Consider the following 25,823-nt stretch of genomic DNA (forward strand, 5'->3'; position numbering starts at 1 on the left):
CGAAACATTACCACCCTTGACAGCTTTAAAAAAGCTGCCGAGACAGATCTCTTCCGACAGGCCTTCCCTGATTAGTACACTAGGTCACCTGTTGATAGGAACCCCCATATAGGAGATTCTAGGATTAGGGTAGCAGTCCAACAGGAATTTCACTGCTAGACATCCTCTACTGCAGGGACTATACATTTATCCCCACACTCTCCTTTCCGTTCTTTAATCAAGAGTCTATAAATGGATTATTATTTTTTTGTTAAATCAGAACTGCAAGGAGACTTCACTGAAGAATACTTATCAGAAGCCATAAGTTGGAAACAACTTGAAGGCACACAACAGCAACAACAACAAACAAGGTAAGAGTAAATATTTTTACAGACTTATTGAACAGACTAACTTTACTTTTAGAAAGTAAACCTACAATTACCAAAGAATAAAATTCATTTATAGCTAGACTTGCTCTAATTCAGCTGCTTTAGGGTTAGGTTGTAAATTAATAATCTTCAAAAGTCAACATTCTTTGTTAAGCCTGATAAATTCAAGGACAGGCCTGTTAAAACCTGGAATAAAGAAGTATAAAAGACTAGAAATAGTTTTTAATTAGTTAAATACATTAAACATATTTCAGGAAAAAGCTGTTGATTAGAATGTTGGCTCACACACCTTAAGATGCCAACCTGTTCCCACTTTCCATGCTGCTAATAAGGATGTGAACAGATGTTCCATTTATACATTATATGGATATTTATGTAGATACAGAGACATGACACATTGACCTCTGAGTAATTCACTTTATTTGACATCTAACTTGGCTAAGTGGTTATTTTACAATTCCTGTTATCATGATTCATATTTTCAGTTAAGTATTTGCTTCAAGCAAAATGCTTTAAATATAAAATGTAATGTTCTGTGTCATTTTAAATGAATACTTGTTTCCAGACAGAGTCCATTCAGAGTTGCTGCTAGGGCGATCCTATGCATGTCTACTCAAAAGTAAATCCGCTGAGTTCAACTGAACTTATCACCAGGGCCATGCAATCAAAATATCCTGAAAAGTGCACTTTAAATGACATCACAAGGCATTATGCATTTTATATCATTATTTCCATATGCAAATATAGCCATTCTCACCAAGATGAATTTTATCATTTTACTTTTTTATTGTTAAAATCAACACATGCAATAAAAAAGAAACCCCTTACAAGATCACTCTAACTGCAGTTAGCAGTTAACTTTGTCCTGTCACATCAATCACTTATCAGTTGTTCATCTGTGTTGACTGAACATTGTAAATGCATGTCAAAATATTTACCTGACAGTCATATTTGGTCTTCCATTTGCTCAGCACACACTCACTATTTTGCATCAGTTCCTAAAGAACAGAAAATAGTGTATAGATAGCTGTACACATTTCACATGTGGTTAAAGTGTTTCTGATTTTCAAGGAGAAAAGATTGTCTGGCATTTTAAACAATGATGCAACTGTTTTGGGTAGCCCACCACACAAAAGCGAATTCATCACCAGGAGGGATGATCTTTTATGAAATTAAAGTTGTTGAAAGAGATCTGAAAACCTGGATTGTGTTTATGCTTAAAAGTTTCTGAAAGGTACCTCTAGCTCCTTAAGTGTGTCTCGCAGCTTTTCCGGACGTTTGTTCTTAAGTACCCAAGGATAATCTCGAGCTAACAAATGAAATACACATTTGAGATACTGCAACTAATGTAAGATTTTACTTCATATTTCAGTAGTACTTTAAAATGCAATACGTATCATGATAGTCTAAAACTGAAGAACACATAGTGATGAGCATGATTCTGAAATGTGTTTTTTCCAAAATATTATAATTATTATCAGTCTTCTAATAAATATATGTATAGATCAGGATTCCCACCCTATGACATAGGTTAATTCTAATGCTATAAAACAAATTCTCCTGAATTTAGCCTATTCCCCCACCTTATTTTTTTTTTTAAAGAACTGATATAAACACTTCAACTGCAATAAGCAGATAATTCTGAACTGGTACTATTGATAACTCTTTTCAAATTATGTTACCTTATTTTAGGATCATATATAACTGAGCTGTCACTAATCAAGCTAAGTAGAGGATATGCCCCTAAAATATGGTTTGGATCTTGGCTACTTGAAATACCATATCTTAGTATATAAGCCTGGTCAAACTCTGAGATCTTTGGGAGAGGCCCTTCTCTCATGCCTTATACCTTCCCAGCCCCATTTGCTGGGAACAAGAGAGACGCTCACTTGATGGCCACCCGCACATTTGGAAATCCCTTCAGATGGGAAGCTAAGGTGCTACCCTCCCTCCTCTAGAAAGTAAAAAATTTTCCTTTTCTGCTAGGCTTTTAGGAATTGACTGCGATGAGTTTTTAATGGTGTGCTGCTTTCCTGGTTTTTATATTTCTCTTTTAGTTAATTTTAAATGGTTTTTACTTGATGCATTATTTGTTTTTAAACAGTATCACATATATTTACCACACGTTATTGATGTTTTTGTATGTTTTTAATCTGTACTGGTTTTACTAATTTATAAGCCACCTTGAATCTCACTACTGTGAGAAACACATGAAAGGCTATGGAACACTCTTAAAGACATGTCACCACACCTGATAGTCCTGATGAGAAATCTATACTTAGGACAAGAGGCTACTGTTAGAACAGACTATGAAGAAACAAAATGGTTCCAGATGGTGTAGAAATCCAATAATACAGCTTAGGTTCTTTCCAACTACAATACTGCAGGCCATCGTCTTTCAACTGAATGGTGCCTAATGATGCATCATCAAGAAAGACTACACCCATGGAGAAATCTGGGATCATCTCCAGCATATTCTTGCCCAGTTGCCTCTTCAACAAGAAGCCATGTACTTTTAGGAATATACCTTATATCACTAAGGATGAAGGTTTTAAAACCTAATGAGTATGGCGGTAGATGCCTCTAAGCCAGTGATGTCCAAACTCTGGCCCTCCAGGTGTTTTGGACTTCAGCTCTCAGAATCCCAGACCATTAGCCAAGATACACCTTATTGCTGTACATTTTTGGAGCAAGCCTGGCTGTATTTCTGCTGGCATGGCCTTTCAGTGGATCTACTCTTAAGGAGTCTTTGTCAGAAAGAATGGCACTGGGGAATCTAAGGAAAACTTGCTGTTCATCTTTGAATAAATCTGTTCTTTCTCAGGCTCCCTGGAGGTGATTAAAAAACTCTTCTTCCCCTGAGATGGAGTTAATCCTAACAGCTACTTGGCCTGATGAATGCTCCTCCCTCACCCTTGGGCTTGTCTTTACAGCAGAGAACTTGTTGGGTTTGGAGTTGAAGGGGAGACCATGAACACTTAAAGATGTTTGATTGCACTTTCATATGGAGGTAAGTTGCTGGTGCTGCTAGGGCTAGTCACCTTCCAATGTATAAACTGGCTGCTTCCTCTCTGCAACACAGCCTCTAAGCCAGTGCTACAGTTTGTTACTAGAAAACCATAGGGACATGGCAATTTGCAATAAATAAGTGGGTTTTGGGTTGCAGTTTGGCCTCAAAAAGGTTCACCATCACTGCTCTAAGCTATCCCCCACTTTGTTGCAAATAGGGCAGCTAGGCCACTTAGAAATAGTTCTATGCATGCCTTAGGGCACTGCTTTTAAATACTGGCCCTCTGTGAAGCTCCCCAGGGTGATGTGTCCTATAGGCCAAGGAGGATGAATAACTGCTGCTGGTCTTAGTGCTCCCACTACAAATGTTTTTCCTTTTACATTAATTTCTTTGAAATTGCTATTGTAACCTAAAATGGGAGGCAAGATGACCCGTGTCTAACTCTTTCTGAGGCAGGAATTTGAACTGGAGTATCAACAGAAGGCTCTACCTCATCTGGAAATGTCAGAAAGAAGATTGTTTCTTGGTCTCAGAGCTGGAAACTTCCCCACACTAGCTGGTTTCCAAATTCAGTAATCAAGTTTAACATGCAAGATCACACTTACAGTCTATTTCAATAAATGCAGCTGTTCTGTACAAAAACAAATATAAGCTCTTCATATACAGTACACATACGTTATCTAAAAGGCAAATTAAAAGTACTTTATTGTAACTAAACATTGGCTATGCTCCTGCCCTGTTTTAGCTAAAATATACATGGAGAAATACTAAAATGAAATTTCATTTTAGTATGTTTCTCCATGTATACTTTAGCTAAAACAGCAGAAATACTTGTTGCCATGGGAAATCACTAAAAAGTAAATGCATAAAAATTGAAAAGAAATTAATAAAAAGTCACTATGGTCTCTTTTGAAAAAGCCTAAATGCATCTTTAACACAAATCTCACTTATAGAAGAAGTTAGCATGACTCACCTAAGTCCCACTAATTTGAATGGTTCTAAAATATAATGTTTTCTCTGAATTCTGTCCCCATAAATCCATATATATGTAAACTGTTGACTGAATGGCTTTCAAATTTACAGTTTTTTATACATATTGTATAGCTATAGTAAGAGTTGCCTGTAAAGGTCTGTCATATGCACTTTTCTTCAAAATAATTAATTTTTTTTACCGAACAGGCTTTAATTTTGCATTGAAAACAAGACAGGACAAGGGCTGTTTAATCTTTTTATTTCTAGCTATACTTCTACCTCAGAGAACCTTACCATAAGCTAAACTGCAACTAACAGGGGAAAATATACTGGCATTCATGGTCAAAAGTAAAACAGTCCTTCGTTCCTCCAAGACTATTACCACTGTCACTGATTTTAAAAAGAAAACCCCCACATAACTATCACATATGACACTTACAGATAATTGGTTTGTATTAACATGAAAACTGAAAATAGAGCTTACACTCTGCTAACTGTCGCTTCTGATGCAAGCGGTCAAAATTCAGTTGTGGTTCTAGAAGGGGGGAAAAGTAGAAAAGTTGGATAATCTCCACATTCATTATCAGCAAAATGTTAACTAAGATATTTTTAAATAATACAGAGATTTGGTTGAGAAAAAAGTTCTAAAGGCTTTCTTTCCTGGAAGATTAAATTTGCAATGAAATGAGGGTTTAGTGATCGCGACAGAGGGCCAATAATATAGAAATTATTGTCTAATCAGATAGTGAACTGCATCTCAACTAGAAATTGTGTCAGTCTGTCATCAGAGTTGTGGAGGCAGCACAAGATGACCACACAAGCCACCACTTTAACCTAGACTAAAACAGGAAGTAATTCTAGCTGAACAGACCTTTTGGCCCATCATGAATCTTCTAGGATTAAAAGGATTAATCAGATAAAGAAAATTGATCATTCACTCTAAAATACCTATTTCAAATACCAGGTAAGGAGGACTGAGGAGGTCAACAACAGTGCTGTCCTATGAATTTACAATGCCCTCTGCTGGAGCTCCAATAAATAAAAAATAGCTGGAACACCAAATAGCAATCAAAAATATCACATTACATTGGCTATATTTTTCACAAGGATTAAACTTTTGAAGTGCATCCTGCATTTGTTTGTCTTATGTTTTAAAATAATGCTACTCTACATTCAGCTATAAATAACTCCACAAAAAATCAGGAAGATTCATAAAGCAACGTAAACCACAATAATCTATGAAAAAAAATGGAAATCCATGGCTATAATTTTTTTTTATTATTTCAAGGATTATATCCCGCCTTTCTCCGACAATGGGATTCAAGGCAGGTTGCAATCATTTGAAAATCAGAATTACCCCAAAATAAAATAAAAAAAAAACTATGGACAAGATTTCAAAATTTTCAGATCATCAGGGAAGATGTTTTTAAATGGTGGGGAGGAGAAGAGGAAGGCAAAAAAGCTGACTATGCCTGAAGGGTCAGAGCTTTAAGACGAAGTAGACAGATGGAAGAAGACTTAAATACACACAGAGACACATACACTCCACTCCACAAGTTGAATACATTCTATACAGGTTTCAGGCTTTAACTTCGGCTTGGGGAACTCATGTAATGTCAGCACTTTTTTTCTGAAGTCCAGTTAATCATGTTTGCCTTCAACAATTAAAACAATTTCTTAACAGAAAAGATAAGGAAAAATTATATTCGTGCAATTTTGGAAGTACACCTTACCTGATTCCTTCTTGTCATAGTAATGATGAATCCCAATGTCTTCGTCTACATAATTAAATAAACATAGCACTCAATTAATATCCTAGCATCCAAAAATGGTTAAAATTATTTGGGGTGTTGGGAATTATGTTATGGATAGGGTGGAAATTCAGTGCTTGTAGTGGTACAATTACTGGACATTCTCTTTCTTTCTTTTTAACATGGGAATCACTCTTCACATAAAGTACCAAATATCCTTCATCTGGCACATCTGACAGACTCATTCCTCAGTTAATGGTCAAAAACATCTGGGTGGAAGATTCATAGGCAGGCTGTTTGAAAAGATTTTATTCCAAAACCTCAAGTAGCAAACGGCTGCTAAGGGACCCACTGCTGTAAATTAGAGGCTAGCAATGCAACACAGGTTTAACTTGTATGCACTTCCTTTTTAAAAAGCAGCCTTTCTTGAATGAAGAGTGCAGAGGGCTAGTGATACAATTGAACAGCACTAATTTTGCAGAGATTGGTGTGCCTGTACTGTTCTTTCAGAAAGACTTATTCTTTAGAAAATCAATTCACACCAGAGACTAGATTTTTGTTTGTTTGGGAATGGTGCATGGTCAGGAGCTGAATTATAGTATTGGGTGGATGAAGAGAAAAGAACTTTTTTTTAAAATATTGCTTGTTTCTGGAAAGAAAGTACAATATATTCAACTGAATATTCATATGATTTGGTAAAACTCAAGACCTGGATTGGTAACGCCTACTTTACCTTCAACATGCAAGGTATTCTTCAGTGACCAAAGGTGCATTTCACACAGAAAGACAGTCATCTGAAACAGCCAACAGCTAATTCTAGAACAAAAATAATAAATACAAAAATGTTAAGCCGGGAAAAAAAGTTTACCGTAGACCATTTATAAAATCTAAGAGCAATAAAAGTAGTATTTTTTAACAATTTTATAACCATAATGCAACGAGCAGAGATTTTATAAGTCATATTTATGCCTGCTTTTCAAACTTGTTTTTCAGTACTCTAACTACAGGCTTGGGGGGGGCAAAGGGGGATTCTGTATAAAAAGAGCTTACTATCATATTTTGACAGGATCATCAAAAGATGAATAAGGGTTTAATTTGCATGAAGGCCTAGCAAGTTGTTTTTCAAGGTGACATTGTTAACAATGTGGTGGTGGATGGCAAGATATTTAAGAGGTCCAAGTATTCCAGAGTTGACCATGTAGTCAACCAACATATTTAATAACAATACAAAAATGTGTGTTGTTTCATAAAATGCCTCTGGAAACATTATTTTTAGGACACAAAAAAAAAATCAATTCTGGTGCCATCTCTGTAAGAGATCCATGAAAATGAGAGATTGGACCTACAGTAAAGATTCATTCAGGGATGGCAGGAGGATCAATCTACTACGATTGGGTTCTCCCCATATGTCAGCCGGTATTGCAGGAGTCCACGTCCCCCTTTCTGACAGTTACTGCCATTGGACTCCTGCCCTCCTCAGCTAGTTTGATTATCCAGCCCAACCCCTGCTCTATCTTTTAATCTAATCTTGGGTGGATGTGGATTGATCCTCCTGCCATCACTAAATGAATCTTCATGGTAAATCCAATCTCTCAATCACAGTATGGCAGGAGGAGCAATCCACTACAATTGGACATACCCAAGCCCCTTTCTCTGGGTGGGCCTAATTTTGATAAACAACAGACTGCAACACAGTTTTGTCAAATATAGCCTGTGAAGAATGATATTTATCAATGTTATAGTGGCAAATAAATCTTGATGGTTCAGACAATTCAGCTGCCTCACACACCTCTCAATGAAGAAGATATCACACACCTCTCAATGAAGAAGATATCACCTATGCTTTGGCAGCAGTCATCACCCTTGTCTATACATGGTACACTCCACCCTATACACAGGGGATCCATTCTGGACTCCCCCGCATATGGGAAAAATAGGGTATGCTCAAGCCCCATAGGGAAGAATTAGGCAACGCACGGGGCGCATGGCGCGGGTACACACCTCATTACTTCTAATGGGGCTTGCCTTCTGTGTAAGCTCAAAGCCGTGGAAGGCAAGTCTGCCTATGAGGAGGGCTGACTGTATATATATCTTTTCCCAATCAAAGCAAAGATAAATTTATGGTTATACCCCGCCCTTCAGCCCTAAAGGTTATCAGAGAACATTATGACTATTATTTTTAATTAGATGGTTTTAACATCAAGCATGTGTCATCTGGATGTTTTGGATTTATCATTCTCTAATTTGCAAAGATTTGGATTCATATATAAAGGAGATCATTCAGACACTCTTTTCACCAAAGTTATATCCACCAGGAATGCTACTTTGTAAGAAATCATTCTTAATGTAGCTTCCCCCCATGTTTCAAATGGACACCTTGTTAACCTGTTAAGCAATAAATTTAATCTTATGTAGTGAATCTGTGCCATGTTGGGACAGATATTAAATTGCTTCTCCTGCCATACCACAAATTATTTTCTTCATCTCAATGTTGCCCAAAGGTACTCCAATAGTTAGTTCCTATTAGAAAACACTCACTAAATCAGTAAAATTTAGATAAGTGATGGTAAGTTGCCATTGTTTCTTTGGCCAAATATAAGCACAGGCTCTCCCAGCAGGGTACTGTGTTAGTGAGCAGGTGAGGAAAAGTGGGTGCTGGGGTGGAATAGCTGTAGCCTATAAAGACTATTTTAACCTGACCAAATTACCTATTAGGGAGCTGAACCAGATTCAACATGTATACCTAATCTTGAAGACCAGAGATGGACTGGAGATTCTGTAAGTGACTCTGGTATTATAGTGGGCAATTTTATTTTGGGGAATTTGATGATATGTATATTTTGATTGAATGTATGAATTTTGGGCCTATGAACCATAACAAAATATGATTGACTGACTGACTATCAGACTCCCTGGCTGAACTCACAAAACTGGTTTCAGAATTGGTGTTGAAGTCACCCAGACTTTTTCATGTTGGCGGGCTATTTCAGCATCTTATTTGAGACCAGTCTGTCAGGTGCAGCTCAGGAGTTCCTGGCATCCTTGTCAAACATGGGCCTCTCCTAGCTGGTTTTAGGGCCCACACATTCAGTAGGTCACACTCTTGAAGCTGTTCTCACCTCAGAGCCTAAGGATCTGTGGGTGGAGATTATTAATACCTCTGGTTGTCATGGCCAAATTTAGTATCACAGCTACTATCTGTACCTCAATTAAAATGGTCCACCCTCGAAGGCTAATGTAACCTTCAGAATTTCAGAAAGTCTTTGAGGGTTTTATGGCTGGCACTACCAATGATCCTGTTAAATCCCTGGTCAATAGATGGAATCAAGATTTAACTAGGGCTATTGACATGATAGCTCCCAAATGTCATCCTCAACCCATTACTAATCAGGCTTCTTGTTATACAAGGGGCCTCATGGAGCTGAAACAGGAAGGACAACCTGACTTATATCTGACATGATATGATATAAAGAATATATGTGCAGTGAAGAATGCCATCTCTGCATATATAGCTGCTGCAAACACCTTCTCCCATACAATCTGCCCCATGAATTCAAGTCCTTTGAGAGACATCTACTTCCGTCAGCCAAAACTAGACTGACTGTAAACCAAAGGATGTTTTCTTCATCTGCCCTTTCAGAAAAAAATGTGATAGTGACTACACTCACTAAATTCAAGGCAGAAATCCTAGACATCTTCAGTTTATCTTTATTGCAATGAATATAGCAGCATTTTATTTTGAAAACTTTAGAATTAATACTATCAATGCTATTGCTAATTAGATATAATGCATATAATGCTTGCACACCTCTCTTAAATTTGAAATACAGAATAATGAGACTTTAAGGCTTTTTTCTTCATCATCAATTTATCCTTCATCAAGCAAAGCTTCTCCTGGAAGCACACACAATAGCTCACATTTCAGACTCTGAGATAAGTGTTGGATCTAATCAGACACACTATTATGAAGAGACAGGATAGGTGTTGATGACAGAGAAAACAGAAACCTACCACTTTTAATTATACAAACCATGGACAAACAACATTTACCAACAGGGAACAGAAGTGAAAATTCAGCACCAAGAGGCATTATTGCTAGGATAGTTTATCAAAATGCTAACTTTTAAGTGGCAAAATGTCACAACAAAAACATCAACAGTTCAGTTTACTGTCCTCTGTCCTGGTGTCACCATAAAAAAGTATCAACTTGCTTAATATATCACCAAAATACAAACAATCATATAATAGAATTGACTGAATGTCAGAACCATGCATGCATGGATTCTGTCAGAGTTCTGAATATGTGATTAATAGATGGAGGACAGTTGGTTTTTCAATTAATAAAATACGTTATATGCTTCCTTGCTAGCTTGCTTGCTTGGGGGCTGATGGGTAGGTTAATAGTTGGCTTATGGGTAAGTGGATAGCTAGTTGGCATATGGGGGATGGGATGTGCAGGTGACTAGGATAGTTTTGGGAATTATAGGTCTGGAATGCGTGAGATGTGGTCTACGTCAGATTGGTGTCTGGAAGTAACAGAAAGGGAGTGGTGTTGGGATGTAGAGAAATGAGCTGTATCCACTACAACCACGTGCAGAGTCGATCTATGCAGGCAAGATGCCACGAGAAGGCTCTTGGAGAGACGTCTGCAAAGGTTTCTGGCTGAGAAGGAAAAATTCCTCCCATGCAGGCTGACCAGCCTTGAGCTCCTAGCTTGAAGAAACAACACTGCTAGACAGAAAGGCTCTCTCAAACAAGAAGGCTTTAATCACTTGTTGCAAGCTATTTACAAGAACGCACAGAGTACCAGACAGCCATCTTGGATACTCACAGCTCTATATACAAACAAAGTGCTTCGCCAGCCACTGACCACAACAACCCAACAACAGGGATGGTCACCTTCTTCCTTATATAGATGGTCTTCTGTGAAGTCATGTGATAGCCATGCCACCAATGAAACCTTGCTGGTTTCATCCCCAGTGCATGTTGCATCATACTGTATCCCATGATGCACCCCTTCACTGACTTCACCTACTTGCATGTTGCATCAGATGTCCCATGATGCACAGCTTCCAAAAGCTGATTCATGCACACCTGCCAATTGAACTGTAGTAACCTCTGCTCCAGTTCCACCTCATGGCCACATCCATGTCATTTCCAGGCCAAGTGTGCCACATGGTCCTGACAGGTGATGGTGGAAATGCCTGAGTCTGAAAGAGAGAGAGAGTTGGTGGGAAGGCTGGGAAAGGGGGCTGGCTTGTAGGGGGGATTAAGCTATGGGAATTGGAGGGAGGTGCTAGTTTTGGCACCAAATGATGTTGGGGTGGAGTTTGGATTTTGGGTTTTTTAATATACTATTTGGCTGTTGAGGGGGGCAGTTTTGACTTAAACACTGACTGGTGAATTACTGATTATGTGTATTCGTCGCTGTTTTAAAACCCTGGCCTCCTTGATGCACATTGGTTCTGAGTTTACTCAAGTCTGGCACTTGGGTTCTATCTGCACTGCAGAAATAATGCAGTTTGACACTGCTTAAGTACCATGGCTGAATGTTATGGAAACCTGGGATTTGTAGTTTTGTGGGGCATCAGAGCTCTCTGGCAGAGAAGGCTAAAGATCTCACAAAAATACAAATCTCAGGATTCCATAGCATTGAGCCAAGGTAGTTAAAGCGGTGTCAAACTGAATTATTTCTGAGGTGCAGGATGCAGCCATTATCTACTAAGCATAGCAGAATCAAATACTTATTTCTACTATTTATTAACTGAAATATTTCTACTGTACTCTTCATTCAAAATATGTTTAGTTTTGCAGTCTTATTCCTTTCCCCCTTAAATCCAAGTTCTAGCTGCTCATTAAAAGGTAGGAAGCAGGATCCTTAAAAACTTGTTAATCCATCTGTTCAGAAAACAAAAATACCAACTCTTTGCTTAAAACTGTGGCACATAAGCCAAATTAACGATATGGTAGTGAAGACAGAGGTCTGCAAAAATTTAAATGTTTGCTAACATTAGCTTTGTAAATGTCTTCTTTAAAAGCATCTATCAATGGCTATACAACTTAACATACTGTATATTTTAAAGCCACAGTGAAACTCACATTGTCAGGAAAAGGCCTAACGATGGCCTGTATAATAATCTCAGGAAGAAACACATTATCTGATAACCTAAGAATTGTGGCTGCAAATCACACACTGTAAACTTATTTCCATTTGCTGAGTTGTTTCATGCTCCACTGAATTAATTCTTCACATTTTTAAGAACTCTGGAAATAAGTCCTATCTTGTGCAATTACAAGCGGTCATGTAATAACTATAGAGCTTTCAATTTTAAGACATTTGCATGTATAACACTAGTAAAATAATATGATACACTTAGCATTTCCTTTTGGGATAACATGTGGGCTGAAAATGCTCCAACACTTTACATGTGATGTACTGAACAGATTCCAGGTTCCTAAATCAATTAATACAGAACACCAAATATCAAATCATATGAGTTATTTCATGAAACCATAGGAAATAACTGTTGCCCTGTTTTGAGAGTAGGTTTTTTAGCACCTGGCTCTTTTTACGGCTTTGTGCTAGTACTAGTACTTAAAGTGTAACTTGGTTTGAGTAGCTCACTGACAGCTAAAAGTAGAGATTTCAAAACAGTAAAATCTATGTGATATGTTCATATCTCATAACTATGTGATCCACTCACATCTCATTATTCTTGTGTATGCATGGAAAGCAGTATTCTGCAACTGCTTCAGGATGTCTTCAAGGGGTGAAGAGTATTATTGGAAGAGTATTCCAATAATCCAGTTGGGAATTTAGCAGAAATGCCCTTGTGCTAACTACTGTCACCAGTTATTTTGTTCAGGAACAACCAGAGCTGGCCATAAGCACTCCCTGCCACTGCGAAAACACAGGCCTCCAATAACAATTTAGAACTCATTATACTCTATCAAGGGTTATGCTACACTATTTAGAGGCTGTAAATCTAATACCTGGACCTAGAAACCACCACTCCACAGAGCGTTCATTTTATCAGGATTATCTGCAGTTAATCCATTAATCCAGCCCACCAATAGCTCCAGGCACTGGACTAGTATTTCCCAGCCTCTCCTCAGTAAGATGGAACAGAGAGAGAGAGAAGAACACATCCATGTGTTACTTATGCTGACATCATGCTTCAAATGACATCCCACCAGCAGTTTCATATAGATCAGCGCTTGCCAACATGCAGCCCCCAGTGCTGTTTTTGTGGCCTTGGCCCTTTAGTCCTCCCCAGACAGCTTTTTTTCTGGCAAAAAGAGTGATCTGTTGCTCTCAGAAACCTCCAGGAGTGGAAATGCAGCTTTTTAAAAGATGGGAAAGGAGAAATTGTGTCAAAGGAAGTCATGATAAATTGACAAGATGACTTCCAATATATAAAATAACTGGATACAGTGGAGCAATGGTGTGAATGAACATCACTTTCCTAAACACTAAAAAAATATGAGCACCAGCATAGTGTAGTGGTTTGAGTGCTGAACTATGACTAAACTATGGGGACCTGGGTTCAAATCCCAACTCGGCCATGTAAACCCACTGGGTGACCCTGGACAAGTCACACTCTCTCAGCCTCAGAGGATGACAATGGCAAACCTCCTCTGAAGAAACATACCAGGAAAATCCCGTAATATGTTCACCTGAGGGTTGGCATAAATTGGAAATAACTTGAAGGCACTCAGCAATAGCAAATACTAAAATATAATGTAATGCAGTGTGCAACAGTATCATAATATGTTGCTGCAAGCTGAACAATTTTGGGCACTATTCATCACCATTTTATTTGAAAAAAGGCTAGATAAATGTTTCCATGTAGGGTAATAGTGGAAACTGTGGGGCTCGACAGACCACCCCAAAAGGGCAGTCTGGAGCCGCTCCTTTTTCATCCAGAGGGAGCCTGCAGCAACCAAACCGCACGGGCTCCCTCTGTGCCCAAAAGAACCCGCGTGCGGGCACCACCATCAGTGCACCATTGCTCACTGTGTCACGTCAATGATGAAAGCACGGCGCCCTGATGTGCGGACGCTGTGCTGTGCTTGCGTCATCATGGTGGCATCCGTATGGACGGGAGGCCGCCATTATGGCAGCGTTCGTACGGACTAGGTTTTGGGAGCATGCAGTTGCTGCATGCTTCGAACCCTAAAATCGGCGCAGACACGCTTCCCACCTGTCTGTCTCAGGCCTCTGGAACCTTTCAAATGTTCTTGAACTTTAACTTTCATGAGCCTTAACTAGCTCAGTGAATGGAGAGGCATGCTTGCAGCTACAGTTTTGGAAGGCCACACAATTCCCACCTCAAGATGTGATAGATGTGACAATGGCTGCTGCCCTACTACAATATTTATGCAGTTTGACCCTGTAACTGTCTTGGCTCCATCCTATGATATCCTGGTACTTGTAGATTGTTGTAACATAAGCGCTCTCTGATACAGAAGACTAAACATCTCATAAAACTACAAATCACACAATTCTATAGCATGTAGCTATAGTAGTTAAAGCAATGTCAAATTGCATTCAGTAGTTTGTAGCAGCACTAGTATATCCTAATTTCAGTAAGGATTTTGACCAGTTCCCCCATTATATTCTTGCAGATAAGCTAGTGAAATGTGGGTAGACAATGCAACTGTTAGGTAGATTTGTAATTGGTTGACTGTCCAAACCCAAAGGGTGCTCAAAAATGGCTCCTCTTCATTCTGGAGGGAAATGACCAGTGCTGTAACTAGGGATTTGTCTTGGTCCTCATCTAGGAATGCTGCCAACACAGACATTCACACAGCTGATAAGAGCCTGCTGGGCAAGATAAACACACCGAGCTGCCGGAAGCAGTTCCTCCTCAATGCCAAACGATGACCAATAGAATAAGCCACTAACCAGTCCAAAGTTCAGGATTACAGAGAGCCATACTACCAATCCAGTCTGAGGTCAAGAGTACCAGAGGGTTGGTCAAGTGTCCATGGTCAAGGATTCAAAGGCAGTCAAGAGCCTAGGAAACCAGGAGCCAAATCAAGCAGCATTCACTAATGAGAACTAATAGCCTCTGGCAAGAGAGCTCAGCGTCTGCCAGGTGCCTTATATCTAGCTCCCTTATCACAGCTGCTGATTGCCTAATGAGCGCTTCTCAGCAAGCCTCCTGGAATGCCGAAGGCACACCCATTCTAATCTTCTCTGGCTAAAGGTAGGAACCTCAATGCTCTGCTGCTCTATGGCGCGTCCCTGACGGGCTCTATTGGGCGCTGTTGTTATGCGCGAAGGGCGGCACATCCTGACGCGCCTCGCACCTCGCATGTAACTAGGGCGTCAAAATGGCAGCGCCCTATACAGATGGGCGCCGCCATTTTGATGTGACGGACGTATAGCGTTCACATGTCTCGGCATCTTTCTGACGCCTAAAGGGCGCCATTGGCACCTTGCAACGTCACAACGGCGCTGCAAGAACCACCTGCTTTTTGCGGGTTCTTCTTGCTGCGCTGGGGAACTGTGCAGTTTGTCTGCTGCGGTTCCCTCGCGCAGCAAAGAAGGGCGACGGCAGATCGCCCTTTTGGGCAGTCTGTAAAACGCCTATGTCTCCCAAGTCTGGCACTTCTACTGGGGCAAGGCTGGGCTGCTGAGCCCCAGTCTCCGCTGGAGAAGACCCCACAGAGCTAGGGTCTGGCTGAGCCAAATCCACTGGGGCTGGGAGAGCAGAGCTGGGACTTGGCACGGCAGAACTGGGGCCTGGAACAGCCTCTGGTTCCTCCTGCACCTGAGGAGCCAAGTCCTCGTCCTTGTCCTCCGAGTCCTCCTCGTGGCTGGCTATGACAGTCCTGGTGTTGTTTAACAACTTTATACATGTCTTAGATTATGGAATATAATATATATCAGATATGCAGTAGGCACCAAATTAGGAGGGTTAGTGAATACCTCGGAGGACAGGATCAAAATTGAAAATGGCCTTCACAGATTGCAGAGCTAGGCCATAACATAATGAATTTTGACAGTGATGAATATTAGGTAATTTAGCCAGGAAAAATGAAATACACAAATATAGGATAGGTAACACCTTGCTTGAAAGTGGTACATGTGAAAAGAATCAAGGGGTCTTAGAAGATCACAAACTGAGTCAACAGCAGCAAAAAAGTCAATGCAGCAACAGAAGAATAGTGTCCAGATCAAGGGAATCAGTAGTACAAATTTATTCTGCTTTGGTTAGACATTATCTGGCATACTGTGTCCAGTTCTGGGCACTCAGTTTGGGTGACTGAGATGATCAAAGGTCTGGAGTACAAGAATTAAAAGCTACAACTTAGTTGGGCATGTTTAGCTTGCAGAAGATATGACTGAAAAGTGATTATGCCATCTTTAAATACCTGAAGTGATGACATGGAGAAAACAGAGCCAGCTTGTCTTCTATTGCTCCAGAAACTAGAACACAAGGTAATAGATGCAAATTATAGAAAAGAGACTCCACCTAAACATCAGGAAGAACTTCTTTTCTTAACATCTTTTTGACAGTGGAATAGTCTGTCTCAAAGGTGTCTGACTCTCCTTAGGAGGTTTTTAAATAGAGGTTGGATAGCGATCTCTCAGAGGAGAGCTTTAGCTGTGTATTCTTACACTTCAGGGAGATGGGCTATATGGCCCTTATGGTTCCTTCTAACTCTCTCATTCATTGCTTCCTGTTTTTCCTATTTGTTGAATGCCAGTACCTATTCAGACCACTAATCAACAAAGTTTTGTATTCTAGTACATTCATACTTTGGTTAAACTACATTTAAAGTCATCTCTTAACTAACATAAATAGTGATAGGATTAAGCAAAGGATAAACTTCAGGTAATACCATTTTTTAAGATGACATATTCAATTATGTATCTGTTTCACCTGACAATATTACTAAAGTGTTTAATCAACACCAGAAGTAATTTCAAAGCATGAAAAGTTAAAGAGGTCACAGAGGACAAAAATTCAAAATTACTAGAATCCGAACCACACAAAACAAAAAATTCATATTCGTTTTTTGTTAGAGACCATTAATGCTATGCAGAATATCTGCTAGTAGATGAATGATTCAAACAAAAGACACACAGTAAAACCAGAAAATATGAAATGCCATCTTTTTTGAAGAATAGTTTTAAATATCACAATTACTTATCAACTTCTCAGGTTACAAGTTCATACATTTTCAAAGATGTGATTACAGTAGAAAAGAATAAAGACAATATAAATTCATTTCTAATAGTTTAAGACAGATAAAACTAAATATAAATTATCAAGCCAGTTTATCTATTTGTTCAATCAATTTATAGTAGCAGGCAAATAAATATTAACTTTGCCACAGTCATATTTATAATCATGTTACTATACTTCTTGCTGATCAGAATGTTTGTATATAAATGGTACAGCCACTTGAGATGCTTTAGTTCCCAATGAAGTCAAGTATCTGGGCTTAAAGCAGATTATGGTTGTAATACATTTTCCTGATGTACAAAAAAAGAAAGAAAGAAAGAAAAGAAAAAGAAATTTCCTTGGAATATTTTATTTCAAGCTGCATTCACTAAATCAGGAAATAATTACAATGCCTATGTCCCAGTCTTTCCCTTTACAGGAAATACAAACAAGAAATAATCCTTTTCTGCTTTTGTATTCCTTTCTGATCTTCAAACAGGATTATATGTTTTTTTTTTAATTCAGATATGCCTACCTCGTCTGAAAGAAAGAAAAGACCCATCAGTTTTACACTACAATAATTTAAGATTGCAGTGCTACATGTATAGGTTTATTATGTGTCCTTGTATAGATAGAAAGGACAAAAAGGCTTTGAAGAAACATGTGTACTTGTTCAACTATTTCAATAATCAAAATCAAACAAGTAAATAATTAAGTGCCAGAAATAAAGAGGTATTTGCATAATCGTAGATGAGCATCAGCTGTTTTTCTGTCTGCACTTTCAGTGTGTTCCTTTAAAAAAATTCTGTTTTTCTTAATGGCTCAAGTTAAACTCCTTCCTTCTGACTCTAAAAATAGTACTTTTCATAGAGGACTTTAAAAATACCTGACTATGGCCTGTTACAGACTGCCAAAATAAAGCTGCTTTGGGTCTCTTTGGAGGCATGCTGTTTAAATGATGCATGGGTCCTAAGAATCCGGAAGCTGCACCAAAGCTGCACTCCAGTGCTTAGGAATGGAGTGTGGCTTTGGCGCGACCTCCGGACTCTCAGGACCCATGCATCATTTAAATAGCATACCTCCAAAGAGACCCAAAGCAGCTTTATTTTGGCAATCTGTAACAGGCCTATGCTTACCCTATACAAAGTTCTGGTTCTGACTGGAAGGATATGCATAGTGTTGGGTTTTGCTTTGTTTCTGGAAGCCTGAGACTAGCAATACTGAAGCTTTGTCCTGCAGTAATTATCTACACACACCCCAAAATAAATAAATAAAAATATACAAATTCACACCAAAATCCCACTGAAAATGAAAGTTTAAATCAACTGGAGTGCAGATGAGTACCACTGGAATAAGACCAATATTAGAAGTAGCAGATTTACAGGAATAGGCAACTGTGGAAGATTGAGGCCACATTTGTCCTCAAGGAGACCTTGCAGGGATAGATTTCCATAGTTCTTACATTTTTGTGCGCCTTTCCAGAACACTGTTTTTGTTTAAATTTTGAGTACCGAAAGTGAATGGTACTATACCATTGATTAGCTGTACTTATTAGAGGATATCAAGAGAGCCATTTGCTTCATTATAGCCACCTGTGGAAGCTGTTGAGAAGCCCTTCTAGACAGTGGAAATGCATGCATGCCAACCTAATGGCGCAGAAAGTCTTCATGATGAGGAGAAAAGTCACCAGGAATCTGGGGTATTTGTAAGACACTATATAATGGAATAAGCACACACAGCAGGAGACTAGTGAACAATGAGTCATGACTGTGGCATCTGAAGTGATCTGATGTAACCATATTTTATCAGACTAACAGAAATTTATGTCTGTTTGGTTTTTATGTCTAAAAACTCCATGCCAGTGATACTTTGGCACGAAGAGAAATTACACATTTTATAAAGCCATTCACTGTCACACTGAATATCATCTTCACCTATACACGCTTGCATTCTGAGGTAAGCACTGAAGTCCTTAATTCTATGCCTGTACATAAGAGCAATTCGGTTGCAAGGCACGAGGTGTGTAGCTTTCTCGTCAGTGTTTCTCCATTTGTGGAACTCTATTTCAAATGATGCCAACTAGGCTTATCAATATAGAGTTTCAAACATGTTCTAAAGACTCATTGGGCCCATACAGACAGGCCAAAATAAAGCTGTTTTGGGTCACTTTGAAGTTATGCTGTTTAAATGCTGCACACATCCTAAGAAGCCAAGAAGCTGTGCTAAAGCTATGCTGCAGTCCTTTTTTTATTTATTTTTGGCAGACTATGCACATTTTTTGCTACAGGTAGATAGATATATAGATAGAATGTGGCTGCCTGCCTGTTCACTTTCCCTTTCATTTCCTTGCTTCCAGCAGCAAGGCACTTTGCAGGAAGCTTTTTTTCCTTGCGAATGCTACAATGCGAATGTTACAAACGTTTCTCTTTCCAATTTTGCTACTGTCTGTAAGGAATTCAGGGGTAGCTGGGGGAAAGCAAAGGATGCATGGCTTCCTTTTCTGGCATTCTGGGGTGAGGAATTAATTAATTATTACATGTGTATGAGGCACTCTGGGGTGGCAAGGAGGGAGGATGCAGGATGCAGACATGGCATTAGATGGCATTTTGGGGTTGAAAACGGGGCCAAGGGAAGATCCATAACCTGCAGTGACCCAAATACCCACAACACACACACACACACAGAGGAGGTTTTTAAATTTGACAAACTATGCACATACTGGCGCCTGGTGTTTTTTTTAAAGGAGGGGGGAAAGGGGGAATTCACCCATCCGGTGGCCCAATCGCTGTAAGAAACGTCACCTTGATGAAAGCAGAAGAGAATTTGGATGACAGCAAAGGAGCCTTTTTAAAAACCAGTTCGGCAAATGAGAACTCTCCCCGGAGCTGCATGGCATCCAGGGTTAAATTACTCTGAGGTAAATAGTGGGCACTTGCCTCCGGAGAGATTCGGGGGGGAGGGCATCCGAATCTACCCAGTTCCATCCAGCGCAAATAGCTCAGTATGAACGGGGCCTCAGTTTGGATTCAATTTGTTCATTTATAAGGATTTCTTTAAAATATATCCTTGAGTTTTTTGTGGGTTTTTCGGGCTATGTGGCCATGTTCTAGAAGAGTTTCTTCCTGACATTTCAGCAGCATCAGCATTCTCTGAAGATGCCAGCCACAAATGCTGGTGAAGCATCAGGAAGAAACTCTTCTAGAACATGGCCACATAGCCCGAAAAACCCACAAAAACCCATGGATGCCGGCCATGAAAGCCTTCAACTTCACATATCCTTTAGAGTAGGAGTAAACCAACTCTTTTCAGTGTATCAAATGAGTTATGGGGCTCTAAATTTCTTTCTAATAATTTTTTGTCAGACAAGGTCAGCCTTCAAGTGTGATTTTACACTAGTGAATTTCATACATAGGGGCATATAATAAATTCATAATAATCTGGATGTATTTAATAACAAGACTGAATAACGTGGTGGAATATATAGCAGAAACCTGTTGTTTCTGATGATTCTGAAGTTAATGACGATAAACTTTCAATAGGTACCTCTTATGGACCAGTAAAGTGTATGCCGGAGTAATTCTCATAAGGTTCTGTATTTTTCTTTCTGGCTACTTGCATTCATCTTGCATTACTTATACAGTAATGACAGATCTGTAATGAATCTAATTTCTCTCTTTCTGGGCAGTTACAAATTTACATCTGAATAATATCTTGTAAGAAACGACATAATTACTCACCAGCTCCTCTGGTCTGTCTTCATTGTTTACTTTTGCCTTTTATATATTTGTTATTTTTATTTGTCTTGATAGGATAGGAAAATCTAATTGTCTTTTGTCATGCTTCACTATGTTTTGATATAATATGGAGGCATAAATTAGTGGCATATTGGAGTTGTAAATGCAATTATTTTGTTTACAACATTTACTTTTCGCGGTTATACACATAGACTCCAAAGCATTTTCTGGCTACAAAGCACATGTGACTTAGGCCAAAAACAGTCAGCCCTACAGGGGTGGCTGCATCAAGGCCACAGCAACCACATGCCACAGTTCCAATCTGTCCTTTCCCCAGCAGAAAAAGGACCGGCAGAAACCTTTGCGGCCACAGCGGCTTTTCTTTGGTGCATGGAATCTAAACATTACGCTGCTGTACATTTCGTAACTATGTACACTTAACTATGCATGATCTAGGGGACTGACTCCTGGAATTCACCTTAAACTCGAGGCAGAAACAAGCTCTGTCTCAAGCCATGGTGCAACAAGCCCCTTCCCACCTCAAGCTGCACTGCAATGAGCAGATGCTTCTGCTCATCATACTGTGGTTTAGGGGCAGGAAAGGGTTAGCTGCATCATCCTAAAGCACCCCACTAAACTACACTGCAGATCTCCACCACTCAAAGTGAATCCCTCTGATTCAGGTTGGTGCAGAGGGAAGTTATGATTGTGGCATATGGAGCATATTGGAGCAGGTATGGATCTATACCTTTAGGTTACAAATCTGTAACTGCAGTGCAAGATGCCAGCTAATGTCTACACCCCATTGTTTGATCCATGCCCCTCCAGTTATTTTCTGTGGGAAGAATACCTTCACGTAGTCTCAGGTATGACCTCTTACCTGACTAAATTATTCAGTAATCCCAACTGACTAAACATATAGTCGCAACAGTGATCAAAGAAAAATGAATTCCCTAAACAAACCTTTATATGAGAAGAGGAAAAACCAAGCTCTCACAAGCAAATCTGGAAACCGAGTCATCTTCTTCCTGACCCCATCCACTAGTACCCAACTGAAGTCCACAAAAGTGAAGCACAAAATTTCATGATGGGGTGGCAGGTGGGTAGGAGACAATACATACTAGGCTATTAACAAGAACAGCGTCCTGTTTATGGTCTACACACTGACTAAAGAGTCATTGGGACCAGTCTGTATTAAAACCAATTATTCCAAATATGTTAATAAATTATCTAAAGTCATGTGTTAGTAATGTGATGGTCAAATTATTAATGATATTCAAACTATTTGAATGGTGGCGCAGTGGTTAAATGCCTGTACTGCAGCCATTCACTCGAAACCACAAGGTTGCGAGTTCAAGACCAGCAAAAGGGCCCAAGCTTGACTCAGGCTTGCATCCTTCCGAGGTCGCTAAAATGAGTACCCAGACTGTTGGGGGCAAATTAGCTTACTTGCTAATTAGCTTACTTGCTGTTCACCGCTATGATCTTTGGAATAGCGGTATATAAATAAAACATTATTATTATTATTATTATTATTATTATTATTTAGAGTTTACTTCAGTTTATAGGGCGGGGGGGGGGCGGGCGGGGAGGAAGCCAACTGAACTCAGTTTTGATTTCAAATCTTTTAAAGCCAGGGAGCTTATTTTGGATTTAAAGGACAAATGTATGATGGCAAAGGATACAAAAGTCATTCTGAATGATCCATAACTATAGATAACATTAAGTACCCTCTCATACCTACCTTAACGAATGACTAAAGAAAAAGTATGTGATTAAGGCATACTGTTTACTTCATACAGTGAATTTTAAAAGGTCATTTGGAGTTGGTTAATGTTTCAGCTCCTCATGCACTTAAACCTTTCTTTCTGTTTTAATTTATACAAGACAGCATGATCTGAGTTTCACATTACCTTTGTCCTGTCCTCCAGATTGGTGCTGTCACTGTAACAGTTCATTGTTCTATCACAAAAATCTTTATCAGACAGCTGAGGTCTCAAATAACAAAATACTTGTAACCTTACTACTCCAGGCATCAATTAGCACAATTAACATCATGCTTTCACCCTTTGTATAACTGAGCTAATTTGTCCCATGTCTATCATTAGTTGTCTTGATAGATTTATAGCGGTCACTCTTAGGGAGTCTGGCTTTTTGCCACACTCTAAAAACAGGCCTTTTTAACTAAGAATGTAACATTTTTGAAACACCTTCCTATTTTCCAATCAACACATTTCCAATTAAGCAGGAATCACGAAAAGCTTCCTAAACAAACTGTGTTTCCTATTGTTCTGCATATTCTAACATTTTCGTTTTCAGCTTAAAAATCACATCCCTTATCTTCAGATGTCTGTGTAATCAACAGCCTTATAATATTTGCTATCAAATGTATTGTATAAAATATAGCATAAGTATAATTAATACAATTCAAAACATTTATTTTCTACTTTTATTTGTCACAGGACACTTAAGTATTATTACAGTGCTAAGATACTGTTGGGGTGAAACACAATCTTGCAGGACAACGTCAAAAGTAAGTAGCACTGCTTTGGAATATCTTTCATACTTTATAATAAAGTCAAAAGACACATGCTAGGAAGCCGAAAAACAATCACCTCATTCAAAATCCCAGACTTTGAGAGGCAGAGTGATTTTAGCTTGAAAGGAGGAAGGCACGGGTCTAAGTAGTGATTGAGCAAGTGGCCTCCAGAAACATGAAATCAGAGCCACTGGTCAAAAAAAAAGAAGCTTCAAGAAGGATCATATCCCAGAACCGTTGCAGGCTGAATATTTCACAATCCTGCAGTATATCAAGAAGTGCATAATCGTGCTGACTGAGGTCCAAAACACACTATAGAAATAATCAGGCTTGAGACTACTTTAAGTGTTCTGACTCAGTGCTAGGGTATTCTGGGAAGTGTCGTTTTGTGAGAGAGCGCTGGTACCAAAATAAACTACAATTCCCACAATTCCCTAGCACTGAGCCAGGGCCATTAAAGCAGTCTCAAACTGGATTATTTCTGCGGTGTGTTTTGGACCTAAGGCTCTCCTGGAAGAGACTATGGCTACATTTTGACAAACAAAAAGCGAGAAGAGAACTGGTTGAGAAGTGTTGAACTGCTCCTTATCCGAGGAGGCTTTCCCATGATTAATTCGAATTTAAAGCATCCAAATAGCACAATCACACCCCCACACTTTTCTCCCATCCTTCTCCTGTCAGAAAATCACAACCAGAGCATTTGTCCCATCAGTAAAGCATCATGGAGCCACCATTTGGCAATAACGGAAGATCCCGTTGTTGCCAAATGGCGGCTCCATGACACTTTACCGATGGGACAAGTGTGTTGGTAAGGAGAATATCACATGGGGAGGCTGGCAATTGCAATTTGCTGATGAGAGAAGGACGGGGGGGAAGCATGGGGAGCGAACCCCAATCGCGCTATTTGGACGCTTTAAATTTGAATGAATCACAGGAGGAGGACGGAAGTCTGACCATGTGATAATCTCCATTGTTTTAAGGACAAAGGACTCTCACAGCCAACTGCAAGAATAATTTACTCAGCACTAAAAAGCCCAAAAGATGGACTTTCTTTTCCTAGATGTACAATAGATGAAAAGGTCACTGCTGAACCAATATGTTTTTCTACTGTTGACAGTGTAATTTCAAAGAAAACCTATTGCTACCAAGAGAACCTTTCAGAAATACTTCTTCCACTGTTCATGTAGATGGAAAGCAAGCTCTTCTAATGTATTAATCTCCTATCCCTTGCTCTTTACAAAAACTCTCTTTTGAAGGAGGGTGGGTATTAAACTGTCTCCATGTCACAATCTATGGGAGAAGCCTCTCTTTCTCCGGGGAAGAATACAGATAAAAGTTGAACTAATCATCTGAAGTTACTTTAGTCCCTTTAAAAGTACAGGTCCAGCAAGCTCACAAGCATCTAGCTTCTCTTGGTGAGACTAAGGTCCAAAATACACTGTAGAAACAATCCAGTTTGAGACCGCTTTAATTGCCCTGGCTCAATGCTAGGGAATTTGGGGAACTGTAGTTTTGGGAGACATTTAGCCTTCTCTGTCAGAGAGCTCTGGGGACCACAATAAGCTTAAATTCCCAGGGTTCCCTAGCACTGAGCCAGAGCAGTTAAAGTGGTTTTAAACTGGATTATTACTGCAGTGTGTTTTGGACCTGAATATAGGCCAAAAGAAGCACAATGGAAGCAAAGCTCCAGAAAATTTACTCCTAGCACATATTTCACTGAGTGCATAGACAATATATTGCAATAGGTATGCAGAAGCACATTTGCATTATAAACCTTACAAAATGTATGATGCCGGCTTCCTCCCACTTGCATTTTCACTGAAGACGTGTTATTTAGTAACACTATACTCCAGACCTGTCAGCTCTCTTGCTTGCAAAACTCACCATAAACACATGTTCTATTCAGTGACAGTAATACATGTCCTATTACTTGAAATTTGTTTGTGCAATTAGATGGGAGATATGCCCTCTGAACAGAATTTATAACACATGCAACATACATAATGTGTAGCCTTGCATAGGAGATTAGTATCTAGGCACAAAAGTTTGATCCTTCCAGGGCTTGACTGACCCAAACCTTATTTAAGTCAATGGTTACTGACACAGTGGCCTGAGTTACGTACCACAGCAGAACAGTTTAGGAAGCAACACCAACTATTCGGTAGTTTATAGTTCATCTAAATCTATGTCCATTATTTACTTGTTAAGTAGTCAACATATTTTAATGAAAAATACATAGCTGATTTATTGCAAAACATGATTTATAACT

At 39.3% G+C, this 25,823-nt stretch overlaps 1 protein-coding gene across 3 annotated transcripts in view; it reads right to left on the bottom strand.

Moving 5' to 3' along the window:
- The window catches only part of LOC149313475 (WD repeat-containing and planar cell polarity effector protein fritz homolog), a 209,446-nt gene that overhangs the window by 151,415 nt on the left and 32,208 nt on the right, over positions 1 to 25,823 (bottom strand). For all 3 annotated transcript variants that reach the window (XM_089519160.1, XM_089519159.1, XM_089519161.1), the window contains exons 2-6: positions 6,835 to 6,917; positions 6,084 to 6,128; positions 4,835 to 4,885; positions 1,607 to 1,677; positions 1,307 to 1,366 (exon numbers count right to left, since the gene is read on the bottom strand). In XM_089519160.1, coding sequence (XP_089375286.1) covers positions 1,307 to 1,366; positions 1,607 to 1,677; positions 4,835 to 4,885; positions 6,084 to 6,128; positions 6,835 to 6,895 — 288 coding nt within the window. In that variant the 5' untranslated portion in view covers positions 6,896 to 6,917. The remainder of the gene's footprint in view (positions 1 to 1,306; positions 1,367 to 1,606; positions 1,678 to 4,834; positions 4,886 to 6,083; positions 6,129 to 6,834; positions 6,918 to 25,823) is intronic.

The sequence above is a fragment of the Sceloporus occidentalis genome, unplaced genomic scaffold (assembly GCF_023333645.1).
Source record: "Sceloporus occidentalis isolate IW3139 unplaced genomic scaffold, rSceOcc1.0.p SCAF_4, whole genome shotgun sequence".
NCBI lineage: Eukaryota > Metazoa > Chordata > Lepidosauria > Squamata > Phrynosomatidae > Sceloporus > Sceloporus occidentalis.